The sequence below is a fragment of the Clinocottus analis genome, unplaced genomic scaffold (genome assembly GCF_023055335.1).
Source record: "Clinocottus analis isolate CAN_PGR_092001 unplaced genomic scaffold, fCliAna1.0.p SCAF_11, whole genome shotgun sequence".
Classification (NCBI taxonomy): domain Eukaryota; kingdom Metazoa; phylum Chordata; class Actinopteri; order Perciformes; family Cottidae; genus Clinocottus; species Clinocottus analis.
In genome coordinates this window covers 16243349-16261373 of record NW_027175832.1, presented here as the reverse complement: position 1 = coordinate 16261373, position 18025 = coordinate 16243349, and the positions used below count along the sequence as shown (strand labels likewise).

The 18025-nt window shown below is 38.5% G+C and overlaps 3 protein-coding genes across 5 annotated transcripts; all 3 read left to right on the top strand.

Moving 5' to 3' along the window:
- The first annotated feature begins 798 nt into the window (after positions 1 to 798).
- Positions 799 to 10952, top strand: LOC137782369 (uncharacterized). 3 transcript variants are annotated; one of them, XM_068571633.1, is made up of 25 exons: positions 799 to 1637; positions 2100 to 2229; positions 2486 to 2644; positions 2772 to 2909; positions 3145 to 3296; positions 3554 to 3657; positions 3752 to 3941; positions 4036 to 4167; positions 4516 to 4659; positions 4808 to 4943; positions 5378 to 5528; positions 5636 to 5778; positions 5937 to 6048; positions 6510 to 6573; positions 6650 to 6853; positions 6946 to 7091; positions 7192 to 7310; positions 7899 to 8020; positions 8156 to 8253; positions 8428 to 8558; positions 8736 to 8860; positions 8986 to 9131; positions 9748 to 9850; positions 9971 to 10107; positions 10275 to 10952. In XM_068571633.1, the coding sequence occupies exons 1-25, from the start codon at positions 1593 to 1595 to the stop codon at positions 10402 to 10404; spliced, it is 3261 nt and encodes a 1086-aa protein (XP_068427734.1). In that variant the 5' UTR covers positions 799 to 1592; the 3' UTR covers positions 10405 to 10952. The 3 variants fall into 3 exon arrangements, with proteins under 3 accessions (XP_068427734.1, XP_068427736.1, XP_068427735.1); XM_068571635.1 differs by lacking the exons at positions 799 to 1637; positions 2100 to 2229 and having other exon boundaries at positions 2507 to 2644; positions 3207 to 3296; XM_068571634.1 differs by lacking the exons at positions 799 to 1637; positions 2100 to 2229 and having other exon boundaries at positions 2507 to 2644; positions 3102 to 3296.
- A 585-nt stretch (positions 10953 to 11537) lies between these two features.
- On the top strand, positions 11538 to 13944 carry LOC137782117 (protein THEM6-like). Its single transcript, XM_068571233.1, has 3 exons — positions 11538 to 11629; positions 12982 to 13489; positions 13576 to 13944. The coding sequence occupies exons 2-3, from the start codon at positions 12986 to 12988 to the stop codon at positions 13681 to 13683; spliced, it is 612 nt and encodes a 203-aa protein (XP_068427334.1). The 5' UTR covers positions 11538 to 11629; positions 12982 to 12985; the 3' UTR covers positions 13684 to 13944.
- A 197-nt stretch (positions 13945 to 14141) lies between these two features.
- Positions 14142 to 17498, top strand: si:ch73-52e5.2 (protein THEM6). Its single transcript, XM_068602929.1, has 3 exons — positions 14142 to 14230; positions 15182 to 15686; positions 16267 to 17498. Exons 2-3 carry the CDS (start codon positions 15186 to 15188, stop codon positions 16372 to 16374), a joined length of 609 nt encoding a protein of 202 aa, XP_068459030.1. The 5' UTR covers positions 14142 to 14230; positions 15182 to 15185; the 3' UTR covers positions 16375 to 17498.
- The last annotated feature ends 527 nt before the right edge of the window (positions 17499 to 18025 follow it).

Genomic DNA, 18025 nt, shown 5'->3' with positions numbered 1-18025 from the left:
ACACATTGTATCTTGGAGTATGATTCCTAGACAGTCACCTAAATTGTTTAACTGGAATTGTTTCACAACTGTGGTTGTGTGTTTGTTTTTTCCCACACAAAGATTAAGGTTAATGTGGAACACTCGTCGATATACAGACAAGGAATGCCGATGCTTGTAATTTTGTAAAGACTTTTTTTTTCTAAATATTTGATTGAAAAATCCTGTAACTAACCGGGAACAGCGTCTGCTTTTTCTGTTGTAACTCGGGATGTGTGACCTGAATGACAGTGTATCTATCTATGGTCCTTACACATATAATTAATAACGATAGCTCAATTACATTCAGCTGCTTTAGATTCACAGAGCCTATGTTACTGAAAGCGTGAAAGTGTATTATTTTAATGGCTGTATTTAAGCTTCAAATTGAAACACTTTGACACCGTTTACTGGTGGTTTATGACAGCACACCAATTAGGAGTTTTAAAGCAATTGATTAACACTGGCTCTTCCCTCTTTATTAGAATACACATATGTATTAAAACATGTGGACATGCAGGCCAAAAATATACATCATTTGCACTGGTTTTCATGTAAAAGCCCCTCATATGCCAAATGATTGATAGCAGCTCAGAGAAACTCAATATCCTGAAAATAATACACATGCTGTGATTGTAAAAGGTAGGTTCAACAACATGTGTCCTACTCGGATTTCATATGGCCAAACTCGCCAACAGATTACGAAATAGTTGGTGTTGTTGTGTCTGTGTTTTCATAAGTTTCGTTTTCTTCAAACCACACCTCCATTGACTAGATACCGAACACAAACAACAGTTTCAGACGATCTCTCGTACACGAAAGGGTAAGTTTTGATTGTTCCCTTCCTTTTCTCTGTTTTGCAATGGATTAAATTCGACGAGACTCATTAGATAATCTGTGTATTTTCTTCAAAAGGCTGAGGTGCCTAGCTGCTGTTGACACACTGTTTATGTTACTTCTGCTACTACTACTTTAATAATGACGTCATCTTGTTTTCTATTATTCACTGCGTATGTAGTGTGAGTGCTCAACTATGGAAGTAACCAATTACATTTATATATTGTACTGTACCGAAGTCGTGGTTCTCATGTGAAGCCTACTTATAATTGTTTAAGACCGAAAGTAAGCCATTTTTTTTAAAACACAAGCATTGTATACTTCCTAAATCGTGTCACAATAAAACCACAAGAAACAAGCCGGATCAGCAGCTGCATCAAGCGGAGAAGAGCTTTGTTTTTTCCTCTTGTCTGAAGCTGCTGGCTGTAAGGTGGCCAGATTTTATAGAGGGAGGAGCCTGGGATTTACTTTACATCAACAACAACAACAACATATTTCCCAGCCAATGAGTTTTGTTGGGCCAAACGTGTATGGATCTATTGAATCACAACTGTCAAACAAAAGAGAAACATTTGAAAACTAATTAGTTAAGATGCCTTGCGCAATCAGGTTAATGTACACGTGGAGATTACCGCACCAGCACGCAAAGAGGCGGTGACGTAATTCGGACACACCCACGTCGAGGCCGCCGTGGGGAACAGGTGCAAGCTGGGAGCGGCTAATTGGTAAAAGTCACGATGGCGGAGTCTGCTGGTGATTTCCGACCGGCGACCGTCTGGAAGGTGTGTGAGGACTTTCTGCTGTTTTTGACTGTTTTCTCTTGTAACAGTTTGGACGACAGATGGTAAAAAAAAAAAAAGTTGGAGAGTGGTTACAATGAACTTATGTGAGGAGGATTTCACGACTTTAAATGTCGGCAGTCATCAAATGAAGTGGAGGACTTCTGTCAGCATGGTGGTTGGCATGCTGAGAGAAGGTTTCTCCGAGGTCCTGCTGCTGCTTTGTGATTAGTTATTTAACCTAGCTATCTGATCCGAACAGACATGAAGGCTAGCAATGTAGTTGCTATATTGTGTTGCTAGTCATTTTACCACAGCATTTCGCTTAAGTGTGTGTGTGTGTGAGGGGGGGGGGGGGGGGGAGATTTTATACTCCAGTGTGCTCAAGTACACTTGAGTATAATATTCTAGCACTCATTCCATCCTGGTAGATAAAGTGTTTTGATGTCTTTTTTTTCTTTCTAGATGGATGCAATATTCAACATACTTGAGCAGTTCAGGCTGGAATCTTCCTACAATCATTTTGTCCATTTGGGCGTAAAAGATGTAAGAGATTTCCTGGATGGCATAACGGATGAAGATCTGAACAACATTGGTGAGATGAACCTCAACTTTATTAATAAAGGCATGGAAACTTATAGAGTGCCATCAAAATTGTATATTTTAATTTGTGACCTTGGTCATCTTTTGTAAAACATGTTATCTGTTGTTTTTTTTTATTGTAACTGCTGACACTGTCAGATGTATGGATATACAAGGTATTGTAGTTTTTTGGAGTGTTATTTGTGTCTTAGTTTTGTTAGATAGCAGTTAGTATTGTGTACTTAATCAATCAAATATATTTGTCACAGGTTTAAGTCATGTGGAGAAGAATCGTTTTTCTTCAATGAAAAACTTCATTCGAAGAGTCGGCGCTCAGGAGCATCATGTTCAGCCCGTGCAAAAGTCGTTGGAGTTGTTTACTCTGCAGTACACGTACCCCAAATGTCCTCAACCAATACATATTAAGGGTATGAGAAACATAAGTTCTTTTATATTCCATTTCTTATCATCATGGCATGACTTTACGTCCGCCACTGACTAACTTTGTTGGAAATAAAAAGTGATAATTATGCAAGTGATCACTGTGAATTATAGATCTGGATCCAGCTGTGAACACGGTTGAGGATCTGATGTTGAGGATTGGCCATCTTGAAAGTGTTGGTCATTCCAAAGGAGTCTGTCTCTACACAGTTGATGGGATGCCTTTGACAGATGATCCCTTCTTCAACACGTGTGAGTACACCTTAGTACCAACCTTTAAAATCTTGAATCTTTGAACTAACTTGTAATCAATTAAGGTATTGCATCCAATGTTCTATACTGCTTTTTTTCTCATATGTGTAGATTATTCCTTCTGCAATACATCGATATGTACCTGTACTTAGCATATGTCTTTCTTTTTTTTCTGCTATGTGTTTTCCTCAGGAAACTCTGAACATTGTTTTACAAAACATGTCTCTTCGTACAGGGTCTCTGAAAGACAGACATATTCAAAATGGATCTGTAATTTATGCCATCTTTACACCAAAGGAAAACCTGAAACAGGCTCCTCAAATACCAAAAGGAGAGGTTCGAGAAACCCCTGGAGACGATGTGGTTCGATGCCACGTCATGCTTAAGGTGCTTTTTGAAAGTAAAGGTCATGATGAAACTAATGATGATATTAACAACTGATAAAGTATATTGATATTATTGCACAAACCGAATATGATTGCTTTATTGCTTTCGAAATGGAAATTCACTGACCATATTTTCTGCTGACATTCTGGGGATTAACTATTAAAACAGTTTTTTAATCAAGGACAATATAAAAGTAGAAAGTATTTCTTTCAAACAAATCTACTCTTTTTAAAACTGTTTTAATATTTTTTTTTAAGGGAGACTATGAGGTGACTGTGAACTTGGCAAGTGACACCATAACCAATCTGAGACTCAAGCTGGCAAATGAAAGTGGAATCCCAACGCATGTCCTTCAATACAAGTAACTCAGAAATACCACACCAAGTAGGGATCCTTTGGACTGTGACCCTCTTTGTCTAAACAGTCAGATTTCCTGTGCTTTACTTTATTTGCAGAGGTCAACATTATGGTGGTGACACACTGCAAAGTTGTGGGATCTCCGTAGGGTCGACGGTTAACTTCTCTTTGTCCACCTTTTCTGACAAGACTTCATACGATGAGACGTTCTTCATTAATGATTGTGTGCCTTCAGTCCAACAAACCCAGAAGGGAATCAGTTTGTTCTTGTCTTCACTTTATGCTGTTGTAAGTTATATGTTATAGTACATAATCTTTATCCTATTTGGATAACCTTGTATACTGCTTTGAAAAGCATTTCATTACATTTTTCTTCTTCTAGAACAAATCTTATGCGACAGAGCAACTGAAGAAACTGATTTCCTACATAAGAAAACTGACTGGATGCAACCCTCTCGCCCAAAGTTTGCATCAGTTACTCCGTAGGAATGAAGCGCTAACTAGGAATCAGAAGGTAAACAACATGAACAATATTCTGCCTTCAAATATCCAAAGCTTTGCACTTTTTTCAAAATTGGTGTTCTCAGCTGCATTACATCTCTAGGATTGGCTACTTTTAATAACTAGTGCTGTGCAAACATTTTGTGTGTGTGCGTGTGGATCCATGTAGGAACAGGCTTCTAAAAAACAAATATCCATTTACTTTCATTGTATTGGTAACAGCAGCCGACGGCTCCAAGGAAATACGTTCAAATGATCGCTTTGGTTTCGTGAAGGTATTTTCCTGTTATTTGGAGGAACTGAATCCTAACACAGTGAAGTGTCCGTTCACCAGTACCCTTTTTTTTCCTGATGTACTTAGATTGCAGTCTTTGAAGGCTTGTACATGCTCTTCAGAGAGCTTTTGCCTCAACGTGGAACGCCGCAAGGGGAGAAAGTCATTGAGGACCTGGACGTCTTTGAGAATTCACTGTACTGCTGGGCTCATCTCCTATCAGAAGCAAAGGTATGAGTATCTAATTGCCCGTGTTATGTGTGAGTATTAATATCGCTTAACACATTTTTGTGGAAGTTGTCATTAACTTGAACTAAAAGGTGAGCCATCTTAGATGTTTGACCACTTAAGTAACCATCGCTGTGCCTTATTTTGACAGAACCAGGCAGCAGACAATGAGAGCTACGCACCAATCTCTCTCACGGCTGAAGATGGCAGCCGCTTCTCTGAACCAGTCAAAGTACCTGGAGTACCTGGAGCCTTTGAACGAGCATACGTTCTACAGAAAATCAAAGGTAACACCAAAAACAAATGTGTTCAACACACACACTTTATAGAATATATCTAATAAAGATGCATAGGTCAATTTAGAAAAAGCAGATAGCAGCACATCGTACCTTTTTTGTTTTATTAGGAAGCAGCTACAGAAATATGGTTACCACTGCAAGATATGAACATTCTTTTGCCTTTTTATTTATGAGCTGATCCCTTTTTTAACAGTACGAAACGATAAACAAAGCAGCTGCAGTGAGCTAGCGAGCTAGCGACTTTAATTTGTGCAAAACATCAAACTGTTATATTTGCACATGGCATGATTGTCCCAGCTGTATGGAAGCCGTATTATATTTACTATATATACAAACTACTTGCACTCCATTTTATTTCAGGACTGTATTGGTTTTATCAGTGAATTTGAATAAAAGTGTGTGTGTGTGTATCATTTGTTTAGATGGAGAGAAAATTCCAAATTGCATTGAAGAGGTTTTGCGAGAGACATCAATACAGAGAGACGGTGACGTTGAAAAGATCTTGCTCAGTTTGCCTCCGTGCATCAGAACATATCCTCTTTGGATTGCCCGAGACAAGACAACAAGTCAAAAGTATGTATCATTAAAGTTGTATTATTCTTAAAAGTACTTCAATGATATGCATTTTTTTCTGTTAAACTTGAGTCTTGTTTTTTTCCAACCTTTTTTTTTTGTGGCAGCTTTCAGGTAAACATGGAGAAGACTTTTGAAAGTATGATGGAAGAATTAAAATCTCCGGGCAATCAATGCCTGAATCTGACCCCACCGCTACACCTGAAGGAGCTCGGACATTGTAACGCACGCCTTGTTCTTCTGAGTAAAGGTACTCTATAAAACATTATTATTAACAGTATTTTACATTTCTTAAATTAAGGTTTCTATGTTGCTTTTGATATTTAGTACCACATGTTTGTGAAAAGCTTTGTAATGTAACTGGTTTCATTTACATTTTGTTCCTTTTTTTTCTCTTTTTTTTTTAAGACAACATTGGTGTAAGTTTGCATAAAGACAAAGGATCCCCGGATATGATCAGAGTTCATGATTGTTTGGATGGCAAAGACAAAGTAGTGGATGTCAATGTGTTGGCTGCCAGGTAAGTCCCTTACAGTGTCCAAAGCGCTGCTGTGTTGTGAGATAAAGCAGCTCGTCCTCTTATCAGAAGATCGTAGGTTTGATCCCCGGCTCCTCAAACCCCATATTGAAGTGTACTAGGACAAGATACTGGGCTACTATAGAAAAGACAGAATATAAAGGACTCATTCTATGCTCACGAAAACCAGACTATTCTTTAGTTTCAGTTGATTATCCATTAATGGAGACATAGCTATGAATATTATCAATTTCTGCCAATAAATCCCTCTAAAAGCTACATATTAGTCCATTTTAGTACAGCAGCACACAAACTGGTGAGAGCGGAGGCAATAAACTGTATGGATTGTGATGCAGTGCGCTAATAGCCTGAGCATGAATGCTGATGTATTTTCTTTTTATTTATTTTATGAATCTTTGTAAAAGTCACGACGATTAAGACAAAGTTTTTAACATTTGACACAGGACTGGTGACCATCGCGATGACCGAACATTTGTCACCACCAGGACTCCAAAAGAGGCCATTCTGGTACAACTTTGTCTGTGGGGACTGCCTGGGGAACACATTAACAATTTGATTGTTGTTGACGTGAATTACCGTTTAGGTGCTGATAGACACAAGCTCCTCCATGGAAGAGGAGTGCTATTTGGGTTCAGAAATGAAGAAGATCAACGTTGTGAAAGAGCTCTTTGACAACTTCGCCACGAGGACCATGGCTTATGATTTTTATCATGTCATCGGCCTGGTGAAGTTCGACTCCCTGGTGAAAATTCTCTACACGTTTACTGAAAATCTGGAAACGTTCAAGGTGAAGTCAGTGTATCACTCCTGTCTTAGACTTTGTGCTTGATGATTTACGTCAGTGTAATGCAGTACTATACTTTTTTTTAACATTTCCAGGAACACATACGCAACATGGAGGCAAGTGGCTGTACTCTGCTGTACGACGCCCTGCGGCGAGGGGCTTTGGAGCTGGAAAAGGTCCAGACGAGGTTCCCAGATTGCAGACTTCGCATAATATGTCTCACCGATGGAAATGATTCTGGGTACATTTCCTTCTCTGTTTGAATTAGTTATAGTACCTTATTTACATTTGAATTCAAAATGTCATGCTAGAGATTGTGAAAACCTCAATTCTTTCAATAGATCCTCCATAGAGCCAGACGCTGTGACAGTCAGACTGCTTAAATCTAACGTCATTGTGGACTCTATCCTCCTCGGCAATGTGGAGAACAATATGCTGCATGGAATCAGCAATGCAACAGGTTTGGCATCTTTGAAAGACTGTTTCCTGAATTAACATCCCTGTGATGTAGTTACTAAATGCATGCATCAAAAAGTGGAACAAAACTAATTCTATATATAGTGTATGCCCTCAAACATTCTGCAAATTCAAGCACTCTCATCCAACTCATCAGTGTAGTCTTGTGTAAGGATGTTGACTGTTATGTCTCATTTACCTTTTTGCATTTTTATGGTAAGTTTCAAGGTATTTAACACCAGAAGGCTCAAGCATATATCTCTTGTTGTCGGTACAATATTTCAGCTTGTATACCAAGAGTTTAAATTGCAATTCTTGGCTGCCTAAGCTAAGAGAAAGATCTGGGTGGCCCTTAATGCCAGACAGTCACCTGACAGTTGACGTCTGTCAAAGAACTGCAGAAAGCACATTTCGGCATGTATGTTTTACAACGTCCTAATTAGCCTTCAGTGTTCTAGTAAACTACTTTATAAGAAGTAAACTCTATTGTAACTAAATAACATGTTTGGATGTGAGGTAGAGAGACTAATAGACTAGAGGATTGTTTAGTGTAGAGTACATATCTATTTCCATGACATCATATTGCTTCCAGGTGGTTGCTGTTTCAAACCGCAGACAACCAAAGAGGGTCTGAAGCTCTTTGAGATTGAGACGGTTCTGTCTTTGGAGCAGAGGAAACTCAAGGAACAACTTGACCCGACTTCCATCACACAGGTTTGTTATTGTTGATCATTGTCCACCCTTCTGTTGTAAGTGATGTGCAATATAACACATTACTGTTTAACTCAGACAATCTCTTCTAAATTGCCGTCCTGATGTGCTAATTAATTTGTTGCTGTCATTTTATAGAGTACTTTGTTACGCTTCTTCGAGACTCATGGGTACGATGAATGCCCAGAGACGTCCTTGCCAAGCCAGATGAACGCCAAAGTGACAGCAACAGCAAGGTGAGTGAAAGAAGCAGCAGTTCCATCGAGGCTCATTATAAACCTGATCAAGTAAGGTTGTTGTATCTCTCTGCAGATGTACTCTTGTTTTAACCTGATGTCATACTTTGTTTGGAGAAAATCACTGTTCCAATCACTGTTCCCATTTGAGGCATCGATAATCTTTCTAAATAGTGCTCTAAAAAAGAAGATTCGGGAGTCGAGTGGGTGTTGCGGGGATGACAAACGTGTCCTGGAGGAGCTGAAGAGTCTGCATTGTAACCCGCATCCTTTCTTCAGAGTCTTTCCATCAGAGTCAGACTTTAGTAAGTGGCATGTTCTCATTTCAAAGCCATGCATTTTTCTTCTTCTCCATGGCACATGACAGAATAATTTACTGTGTGCCCAACTTCAGGTACACTTGTTCATTCAAATAAATCTAGTTTTTAAATACTTCTAATAATATACAATGTACCAATATAAGCTTTTTCTAATATGTTCAGCGTTCTGGAGAATTCTGATGCAAGGCCCCCCTGACACACCGTATAAGAAAGGCGTGTTTGAGCTGTACTGCCAGTTTGGCCCCGACTACCCAGCCAAGCCTCCAACGGTCCGCTTTGTCACACACGTATCCTGCCAAAATACAAATGACTGAAAAGTAATTTGTGAGATGTAGACGGACGTTGCATCATTATCGTTAATGATGGCAATGTTATCTGTTGGAAGTGTATCTTTTTCTTAAAACACTGACAGGTGTACCACTGCAATGTCAACAGTGTGGGCCGCATCTGCCACAACATATTTGACCGCAACTACAATGCCCACATCACCATGAAAGAGATCCTAGAAGCTGTATACGGACTCCTCATCATCCCTGAGCCTGATGATCCACTGGACAGGTACATTGTATATGCACATTCATCATAACCAAGTAATTATAGGCACCAAAGCTCCTTTCACCTGATGTTTCTTATGCACAAGAGGTTTTGGACTCAAATACAGCATCATTTATTTTGATGGAGGGACATCTTTGACCTCATGATTGTTTTATTTGTTGACATACTTTGACAACGTGAAGAGGGAATTATTGAGTAATTCACAGCTAAAGTCCGAAGTGCTTAGATGAGTGATTTAGTTCTTTTGTAGTCAATATGTCCTCCGCTATATTTAGATAATGCATGTCACTTTACCCCAACTAATGATACAAAACAGTTGTTAGATATTCATGATACAAATGACACCATAATTATAGTTTGATGCTAATGACTGTTGCTGCTGCCCTGTGTCGTTCTACATGGTGGAAATGGAAATCAATGAACAAAACCAGCCTCAGCAGTACAATGAAATGTAATTCGGTACAGTATCTTTTCTAAACCGTTCTGCCATTATTGTGCAGTTTTTTTCTTTTTTCGTCACATGGTTGAATAGAAAAAAACTGTGTTGAACAAACGGTAAATGCTTGTATTTTTAGACAACGTGTGTTGAAAAATGTTTTGTACATATTCGGTTTTCAAGCATCTTGGCTGAGGAATACCTAACGAGCCGTGAGACGTATGAACGAGAAGCCGAGAAACATACAGCGGAAACTGCAGGAAAGTCACTGGATGACATGGAGAAAGTAAAAGATATCGCCTTGTTTTATGTCTTTCACACAGAAGAATATATACCGCTCGTTTTTTACAGATTACATCAACGTACTGTTTTAAATTGTCTTTTTTTCTTTGTTTTTTCTTTGAAGACATTGGTGGGGCCGGTGCCACAGTTTATACCCGCACACCTGATCTGTCCACTGACCAAGAAGATGTTTGTGGATCCTGTGAAAACGGTGTATGGTACTGTGTATGAACGCAAAGCCATTGAGGAACACCTGAAGCAGTGAGTTAATTTATTCAAAATGAGTTGCCTGTATGGTTACTTAAATGACTGATATCTGTGTAGAAACAGTTTCATGTGAATCCTTCTTTCAATGGCTTTTCAACGCAAAAGGTCTCATCAGCTCCAGTGCCATATATTTTTATAGTAGACTGTACATTCTTTTACAGACGCCAGTACGATCCGACCGCCGGCCCAGAACACGAGCTTGAAATGAGTGACATCAAAGCAGACCAGGCCATGAAGAAAATGGTGATGGATCATCGTTCTCGTCAAATTCAGTTTGACGTTACAGCTTAAAAAAATCAACAAGCAACTCTGAATCCTTCATTGCTCCAGTGTTCCTTTGTGATTTTTATATTCATATGTTATTTGTTCTGTCAGTTGGGAATAGTCAGAGCTGGTTATTTTGATTTAATTTCCATTAGTTCCCAACACTTCAACCTTTTTGAACCCTGATAGATTTTTATTTGTTTTCTCTATTGGGATGCTTAATTGTTATTGTTTTAATTTTTCAATGTTCTTTTGCATGCTGTGTTATTTCCTTTCTCACTGTTTTGTCATTTAAATATGTTGTAAATATGTTTAATATAGTGAATCAAAGTACAAATTGATTGCATGTCTTAGTCGTTGAAGGCGAAAGAAAAAAAGATTTGACAACTTAAAGAAAAGCATTTGTGTGTATTTTAAGTAATCCATGTTGAAGGTGATGTTATCAAGTGTCACACGCACATGTGCCATTTCTATGCTGGCACACTGAAGCTGGATTTGTATAAGTGAAAGGAACAACTAATATGTCTCTCTTTGAAGCAAAACCTATTAAAGGTGAATATCCTCTTTAAAATGATTCTCAGCAAAAATGGATGTCAACTTTGAATGATTTCTATTTTCCTTTTTTTTATATTTAATTCAGTTTTATTTGCTTGTGATAATTAAAGATTATGAACTCTTGTCACATGCAAATCTACATTATTTAGATGGCTAGATCATGTATGACACACAAAAAGCAGAACACTGTCACAAAATGAAAGTAAAGGTTGAAAGATGTATATTAATTAGAAGATTTGAAATGGGACAAGTGGTTCACCAAGACTCTTCAGTCTAAGGATTTTATGTCCAGTTTGAGACTTACTTGGGTAAATTGCTATCATGTACATTATTAGTATTAAAACTAAAAAAGCACACAGTACATATTGTTTTGGAGCCCTTACGTTCTTTATACGGCCCTGAACTGGCCATGCTATGGCTTCATGGGTTCAAATATATTTTCTTGAATTTAAAAAAAGTAAAATGCAGTGTAAGCCCGCAGGAACGACGATTAATTGTCGTTAATAGTTTCAAACTGATTCATTTCAATATATATCGTATTCGGCTTGATCCCATTTGTAAAATCAGGTGTGCTTTTATTTTGAAATCTGTATCCGGAAGTAAGAATCGTGTGCAGCAACTGCCGTTTTACACACTGCTGGGTTGAATGCTGCCGACTCGGCAGATCTGAGTGAATACAGCAGGAAGAAGACAGCAGGTAAGTCCTCGTGGATATCGGATTTCTCCTTAAACTCCCCAGTAGCTCCACTGTGACGTTACGGGGAACATAACAGACGTAAAGTTGGACTGAAACTACAGATTCGACCTCAACAGGCTGTTTTTAATTCAGACCTTCCAGCTTTCTTTGTCCGCTTTAATTTAATCACGAAATGTTTGGACATTAATGTCGATTTAAAGTCCTGTGACTGACATTTCTGACAAAGTATTACTCGCAGACTGCAGTAGCTAACTAACTAGCAAGGTTAACCAAGCTAACTAACTAGACGAACTGCAGTGTTTTCGTGTACACCAGTGCTTGTGTCTTGGCACTGATTTTCCTAGTTTATTAGTATGACTGGTTTAATTTAGCGTCAGTTATCACAAGCCTTGGTTACAACACATTTAGTGGTGAGGATCGCTATCAGTAACATTCTTTTAAAATGTGGAAATCTTTTCGTTTACTCAACTAATCGCGCCGAAGTTGAGCCACCTGACATTCCTGCAGAACCAGTTCACAGTAATCCTGAGGAGTCTGAAACGAGTCCTGCTCAAACTCACTGGATCTGTTGTCTGTAACATTTTTATTTGTTTTATTTTAGTCTTGGTTATTGGTGCTTTTTATATATACATCCGTATTCTATTTTAATGTACACCTATTTTCACAGTGTACATAACAATCCTGTCTATTTTTTAGAGAAACGGTCTAAATTCCTTGTATGCGAACGCATACTTGGCCAGTAAAGCTTACAGTAGCTACAGAATGGGCCACAAGTGTCATGTCACCTCATCCTGGATTCAACCGATTTAAAACTAGCGCAGATATTGCATATTTTGATAAACACTGTACTCTCACTTCCGTCAGATACATTCAATGAAATGTACAAGCCCTCAAAAAAAGGTGAAAATATGTGTCACTATAAACATCAATCACAGGTCTCTAGTAGAGACTCACTATTTGCAATTTGTGCTTCTGAGCCAATCTGAATATTATATCATAGAACACAACCTAGAATAAAATTCAGATTCAATTTGAAATGTATAAAAAATGACATTAATTTCTCTCATGACTGAGATGTGCATTTTTTTTCCTGGAAAGACTGTTAATAAAAGCTAAAACATGCAGCAATGCAAATTGGACATGTATATGAACTAACATTAAAGGTTTTACTTTGTCATTTTCTTTCATGAAAAGGTAACGACATGATGCAGTAAATAATTACCTTTCACTTCTACCTCTAGATTTCTTCTCAAGCACCATAACTATCTTACATCTGTTCTAGCTGGGCTTTATAGTTACCGCTACACATCAGATTAACCCACAGCTTTCCTCTGCTTGTTCCCTTTCTCCAGAGAGATGTGGTGGGTGCTGTGGGTGCTCACTGCCTTGCTGGCTCTCTTCTGTACTCTGGATGTGTGGTACTTCCTCCGGGCAGCTACTGTGATCCTTCGGGCATGGTTCCAGCCTCCGATCAGGGACGTCACAGCGGAGCAGATCCAAATGGGCCGGGTCACTCCCCATGACATTGACATGTGCCACATGAACAATGCTCGTTACCTCCGAGAGTGTGACTTTGCCCGCTTCTCCCTCTACATGCGCAATGGGGTGTTCAAAGCGTTGCGGGCGCTCAAAGCTTCAATGGTAGTGGGGGCCACCACCATCCGCTACCGCAGGGCTTTGTGTATTGGAGAGGGGTACGAGCTACGGAGTCACATCGTCACCTGGGATGACAAAGCTTTTTACCTCGAGCAAAGATTTGTGTCAACGAAAGACGGTTTGGTGTGCGCCGTCATGTACTGCAAGCAGAGTGTTGTACGCAGCAGCCCAGATAAGATCATGCAGCACCTGTGCAAGCGGAAGGTAAGGAACGAATGATTAACACGCATGCCAATTGCACACTTTTTTTAAATATTGAAGGAGACGGAGTTATTGTGTGTTCCTTGCAGGTGGAGTGCCCGGAGTTCCCAGAGGACCTTCAGCACTGGGTCGACTTCATCTCTGCCAGCAGCCAGGCTCTCAGAGCTGAGAGTGGACTAGACGAGAAGAACAAATAAGACATTTCTTAAACGGCTCTACAATGGGCTTTGAGTATGACAACTAATTTACAAGCTCAGGATTAAAAAGAACAGGTGTCTTTCGTTCAAAGTGGCTTGACTTAAACACACTTGTGCCTACACATCTGAATATAAGCTTTACTTTGACGCCAGTACTTGTCAAAACTGGAATAACTAGCACACCAGCTTGTTTGGAGAAGCTGAAATCACTCTTTCAATAATGAAGTACTAGAATTGTATAAAGTGAATATGTGTTTACTATGTCAACAATAAAACTAATTTTGAAATACTAATGCACATCTAATGCCTTTACTATTTTTATTGGCGTACAAACTTGCCCAATATTATAGATATTTTAAAAAGAAATGGATTTGAGATCGTTCTCCACAAGATGGCAGTAATGCACCACGAGATACGCTCGCTTTAACCCTCAAAGAAGAAGAAGAAAATTCAAGTGTCGTCACACCCGGAAGTTGTGTTCATTCATTCTACCGGTTTCTTTTAAGTTGTAACGCATCCGATGGTAGCACTCTCTTCTGGACGCACGGTGAGTTGTACAGCCATAACAAAGTAGTTGACCGTATATGTGGATATCGTTTAAATTTCCACGGGGAGACAACTTTAAAAAGGAAATGGCGTCTTCACGTGTCAAAGAGTTTGGTCTCTCTTCTGCAAGGCCACCTACTGCTGTTAGCTAGCAGCTAAGCTAACATATTTGGCTGTCACAGCAGGTTGCGCCTCGTTCCTTTTGAAACGAGCTGTAAAGGGGGAAGTCGGTGATTGTGAGAATGTGATGCTTCCGTATTTGCAGCTGTAACATTTAGCCGAGGTGTATACAAAAAAAGCACTGACCTCTTGTTTTTCCACACATCTGCACTGACATTGATGAGGTCAAAGGTGCATTTGTTAAACGTTAAATATTGTAGTCATGAATTTAGAAAACGCGGATTCCTCAACGGTGGAATTGCTGTATACTTATAATGTATTTAAATTCTTTTGAACTCTATCCTATGATACACTGCTGTATTAAGCCATATATTATGTTATGTTCGGCCTACATTTCTCTCTCTCTCTCTCTCTCTCTCTCTCTCTCTCTCTCTCTCTCTCTCTCTCTCTCTCTCTCTCTCTCTCTCTATATATATATATATATATATATATATATATATATATATATATATATAATATCCCATACACTATCTTACTTTACCAAAGTATACTATATTATGTTAATATAAAAATACAAAACCCAAAATACACAATGAACCTGGTAATGAGCATGACATCTCCATTAATAGTGTCATCAGATCGACGTACTCTATTAACATCAACTTGCTGACCCTGTACACTACTACACCACGTCACTTTACGTTACAGTTCTACACTAAATACTTCTGTGTATTTTGTTTATGTTATTAGATTCTTATTTAAGTATCTGTACTATTTCTGTCCCCCTGGGTGATCAATAAAGGAATATCATATCTTATTTTGACTGTTCCAGAGAGATGTTGCTGCTGGTGCTGAGTGCCCTCCTCCTGCTCTTCTGCAGTCTGGATGTATGGTACTTCCTACGAGGCGTGCAGGTGTTTGTCCAGGCGTGGTTCCAACCCAGAATATGGGACATGCTGGCTGAGCAAAGCATTGATGGCACAGTCCTTCTCCATGATTTGGACTACATGGGCCACATGAACAACTCCCGATATCTAAGGGAGTGTGACTTTGCCCGCTTTCACCATTACATGCGAAATGGCCTCTTTATGGCCTCCCGCAAACTGGGGGCCAGAATGGTGGTAGGTGCATCTACCATCCGGTACCGACGCTCCCTGGCTTTCCGTGAGGCTTTTGAGATTCGGACCAAAATAGTGGGATGGGACGAGAAGGCGTTTTACGTGGAGCAGCGCTTTGTGTCCAAGCGAGATGGTTTCGTCTCTGCGGTCATGCTCTGCAGGCAGAATGTGGTGCACTGCACCCCAGAAAGCATTCTCGAGTTTGTCTGCAAAAGGAAGGTGAGGAATAGCAGGAAGGAGACACAAGTATTCTTGTGACTGTAATGAGGTTGCAACCAATGACAATTTTGATCAGTTGTATCAAAATACTGAAATTGTCAGTTTTCCACAAAAAAAAACAATCAAAAACAGCATATCTGCGAAATTCCAAAGATGGACCTAGAAAATATTTGTAATTTTTGTTTTAGTTACCAGCTATTTTTCAATCAATTGATTGATCAATTAAGTAGATCAATATTAGTGTTTCAGCTCTACTGTTAATGTGTCTAAGAAGTGAAATTGTCCATCACTCATCGTACCCAGGGTTAATCCTTAAATATTATGTTATGATATATGGGACCAATAGTCAGAAATCTAAAGGTATTCATTTTCCTATCACACAAGACAGAGAAAAACATCAAATCCTCCCATTTTGGGCAGCTGGAACCCAGACATGTTTTGCTTTTTCTGCTTATCAAAAAATGTAAAACAATCAAACTTGTTGCAAATGAAATGTCTGTCTATTGACTAATAGTTTCAGCTCTGGACTGTGCCTTTTATTGTGCTGGTTTTTGTCTGGTAATTTTGTGTTTGTGTGCAGATCGACTGTCCGGCCTTTCCTGAAGACCTCAAACACTGGATCAGCTTCATCTCAGCCAGCAGCCAGGCTCTGAGAGCAGAGAGTGGACTTGAAGAGAAGAACAAGTGAGGCCCCACACCATAAACTGTATCAAGAGTGTAGGTACATATCATTTACATTGCACACACATATACCGTATACATACACACATACAGGTAACACCGAAACAAGTTTTTAGTTGACTTAAAATATTCCATTTATCTCTGTTTTTGAGTTGATCCTTCCTTCTGTGTATTTTTGTTTGATGTGAACAGAAATACTGAACTTACATGTTTAAAAACTTGAACTATAAAGGTATTTCTCATTTCAAAATTGATTTTCATTGGGAACATATGGAAAGTTCTCTCAGAATAATCTGACAGAAGAACGTAGCTTTGTCCTTGCAGCTTATCGACTGGCTTTAGACATCTTCATTTTAGCAAACTCCTCTAACTTTAGACAAGCATGTAGAGCAAAAGTTAATCTTCCATGGACGTCAATGCATGTTTTAAAACAGATTTTTTTTGTGCCTGTTTCTCTTGATTAGCCGTAGTTTACAGCTACAATTGCAGAGAATTATAACTTTTTACAAAAAGCGTCGGTGTGATGAAATACTTGAATGGACACCTTGTACTTTCAATTGTTTTAATCTTTCCATCAGAATTTTGCACAAAGTAACCCAGGTGGATAGACAAACAGAATTCCTGTTCACAATTGGAAAGGGAATATTCGACTTTAAGGGATCGTTTTGATCAGTACAGTGTTCTTTTACGAACTGTATAATACATGCATTTAAAGGGTGGGCTTCGTGTTTGGAATAGTGTGTATTTGTAAGAGAGAGTGCTCATATTAAAATAAATGGGCATATTAAGCGAATGCTAATGTGAGGTTGCTGGCAACTTTTCAAAACCTGCTACGCATGAGAAAGAAACATTGATGTGGGAGAATGCTTGGCCTTTTGAAATCTGAAACCTTCCCTTTAATGCATCAAAGCTTTATTTTGTGACCAAAGTAATGTATTGTTCTGTATGAAGACAAAATCAATTGTTAAAGATGTATGTCTAATCTGTTATGTATGATGTTGATACACTGAAAATCTTGCTTGATATATTTATTTAAGTCTGAAGATATTTGCTGTCTTTTTTTCCCCCCACATATGTTATTTATGATCTATTGAAATGAATTCATGTACCAAACTTTATTTATTGTGTGTTAATTATTTAAAGGCATTTTGAAATAAAATTGCATTAGAAATTACATTTGTGACTGGGCTTTTTAAGTGCTTCTTATTTAGAAATTACCTAAGCTACTAATGTACAGTACAGGTGTTTCGGTAACGCCAGTATTTGCACGTTAGTATTTACAGTATTAACAGTTGTTCTTTTAAAACATACATTGTGAATTAGTAGGATGTAGTTTTTTTAGTAAACACTTTAATATTGTGCTGGTAGAGTTGATAATACACTCTGTATTTGCTGATTGGATTATGTATTGAAAATCTAAAAATACAACATTTGCCACTCTTGAGTCAAGTAGCAGAACATGGAAGTAACCCTTAGTAAGTAACCTCTAGTAAAGTACATATACCTTCAAATTGTATTTAAGTATAGTATTGAATAGGCTTGAAATAAGACACTTTTATAACACTGTTACACATATGTTTAATATTAAATCATTCAATATAAAACATTTAATGAATGACATTTAAATAACATTTTATTCTGAAAATAAGCGTTTTTAA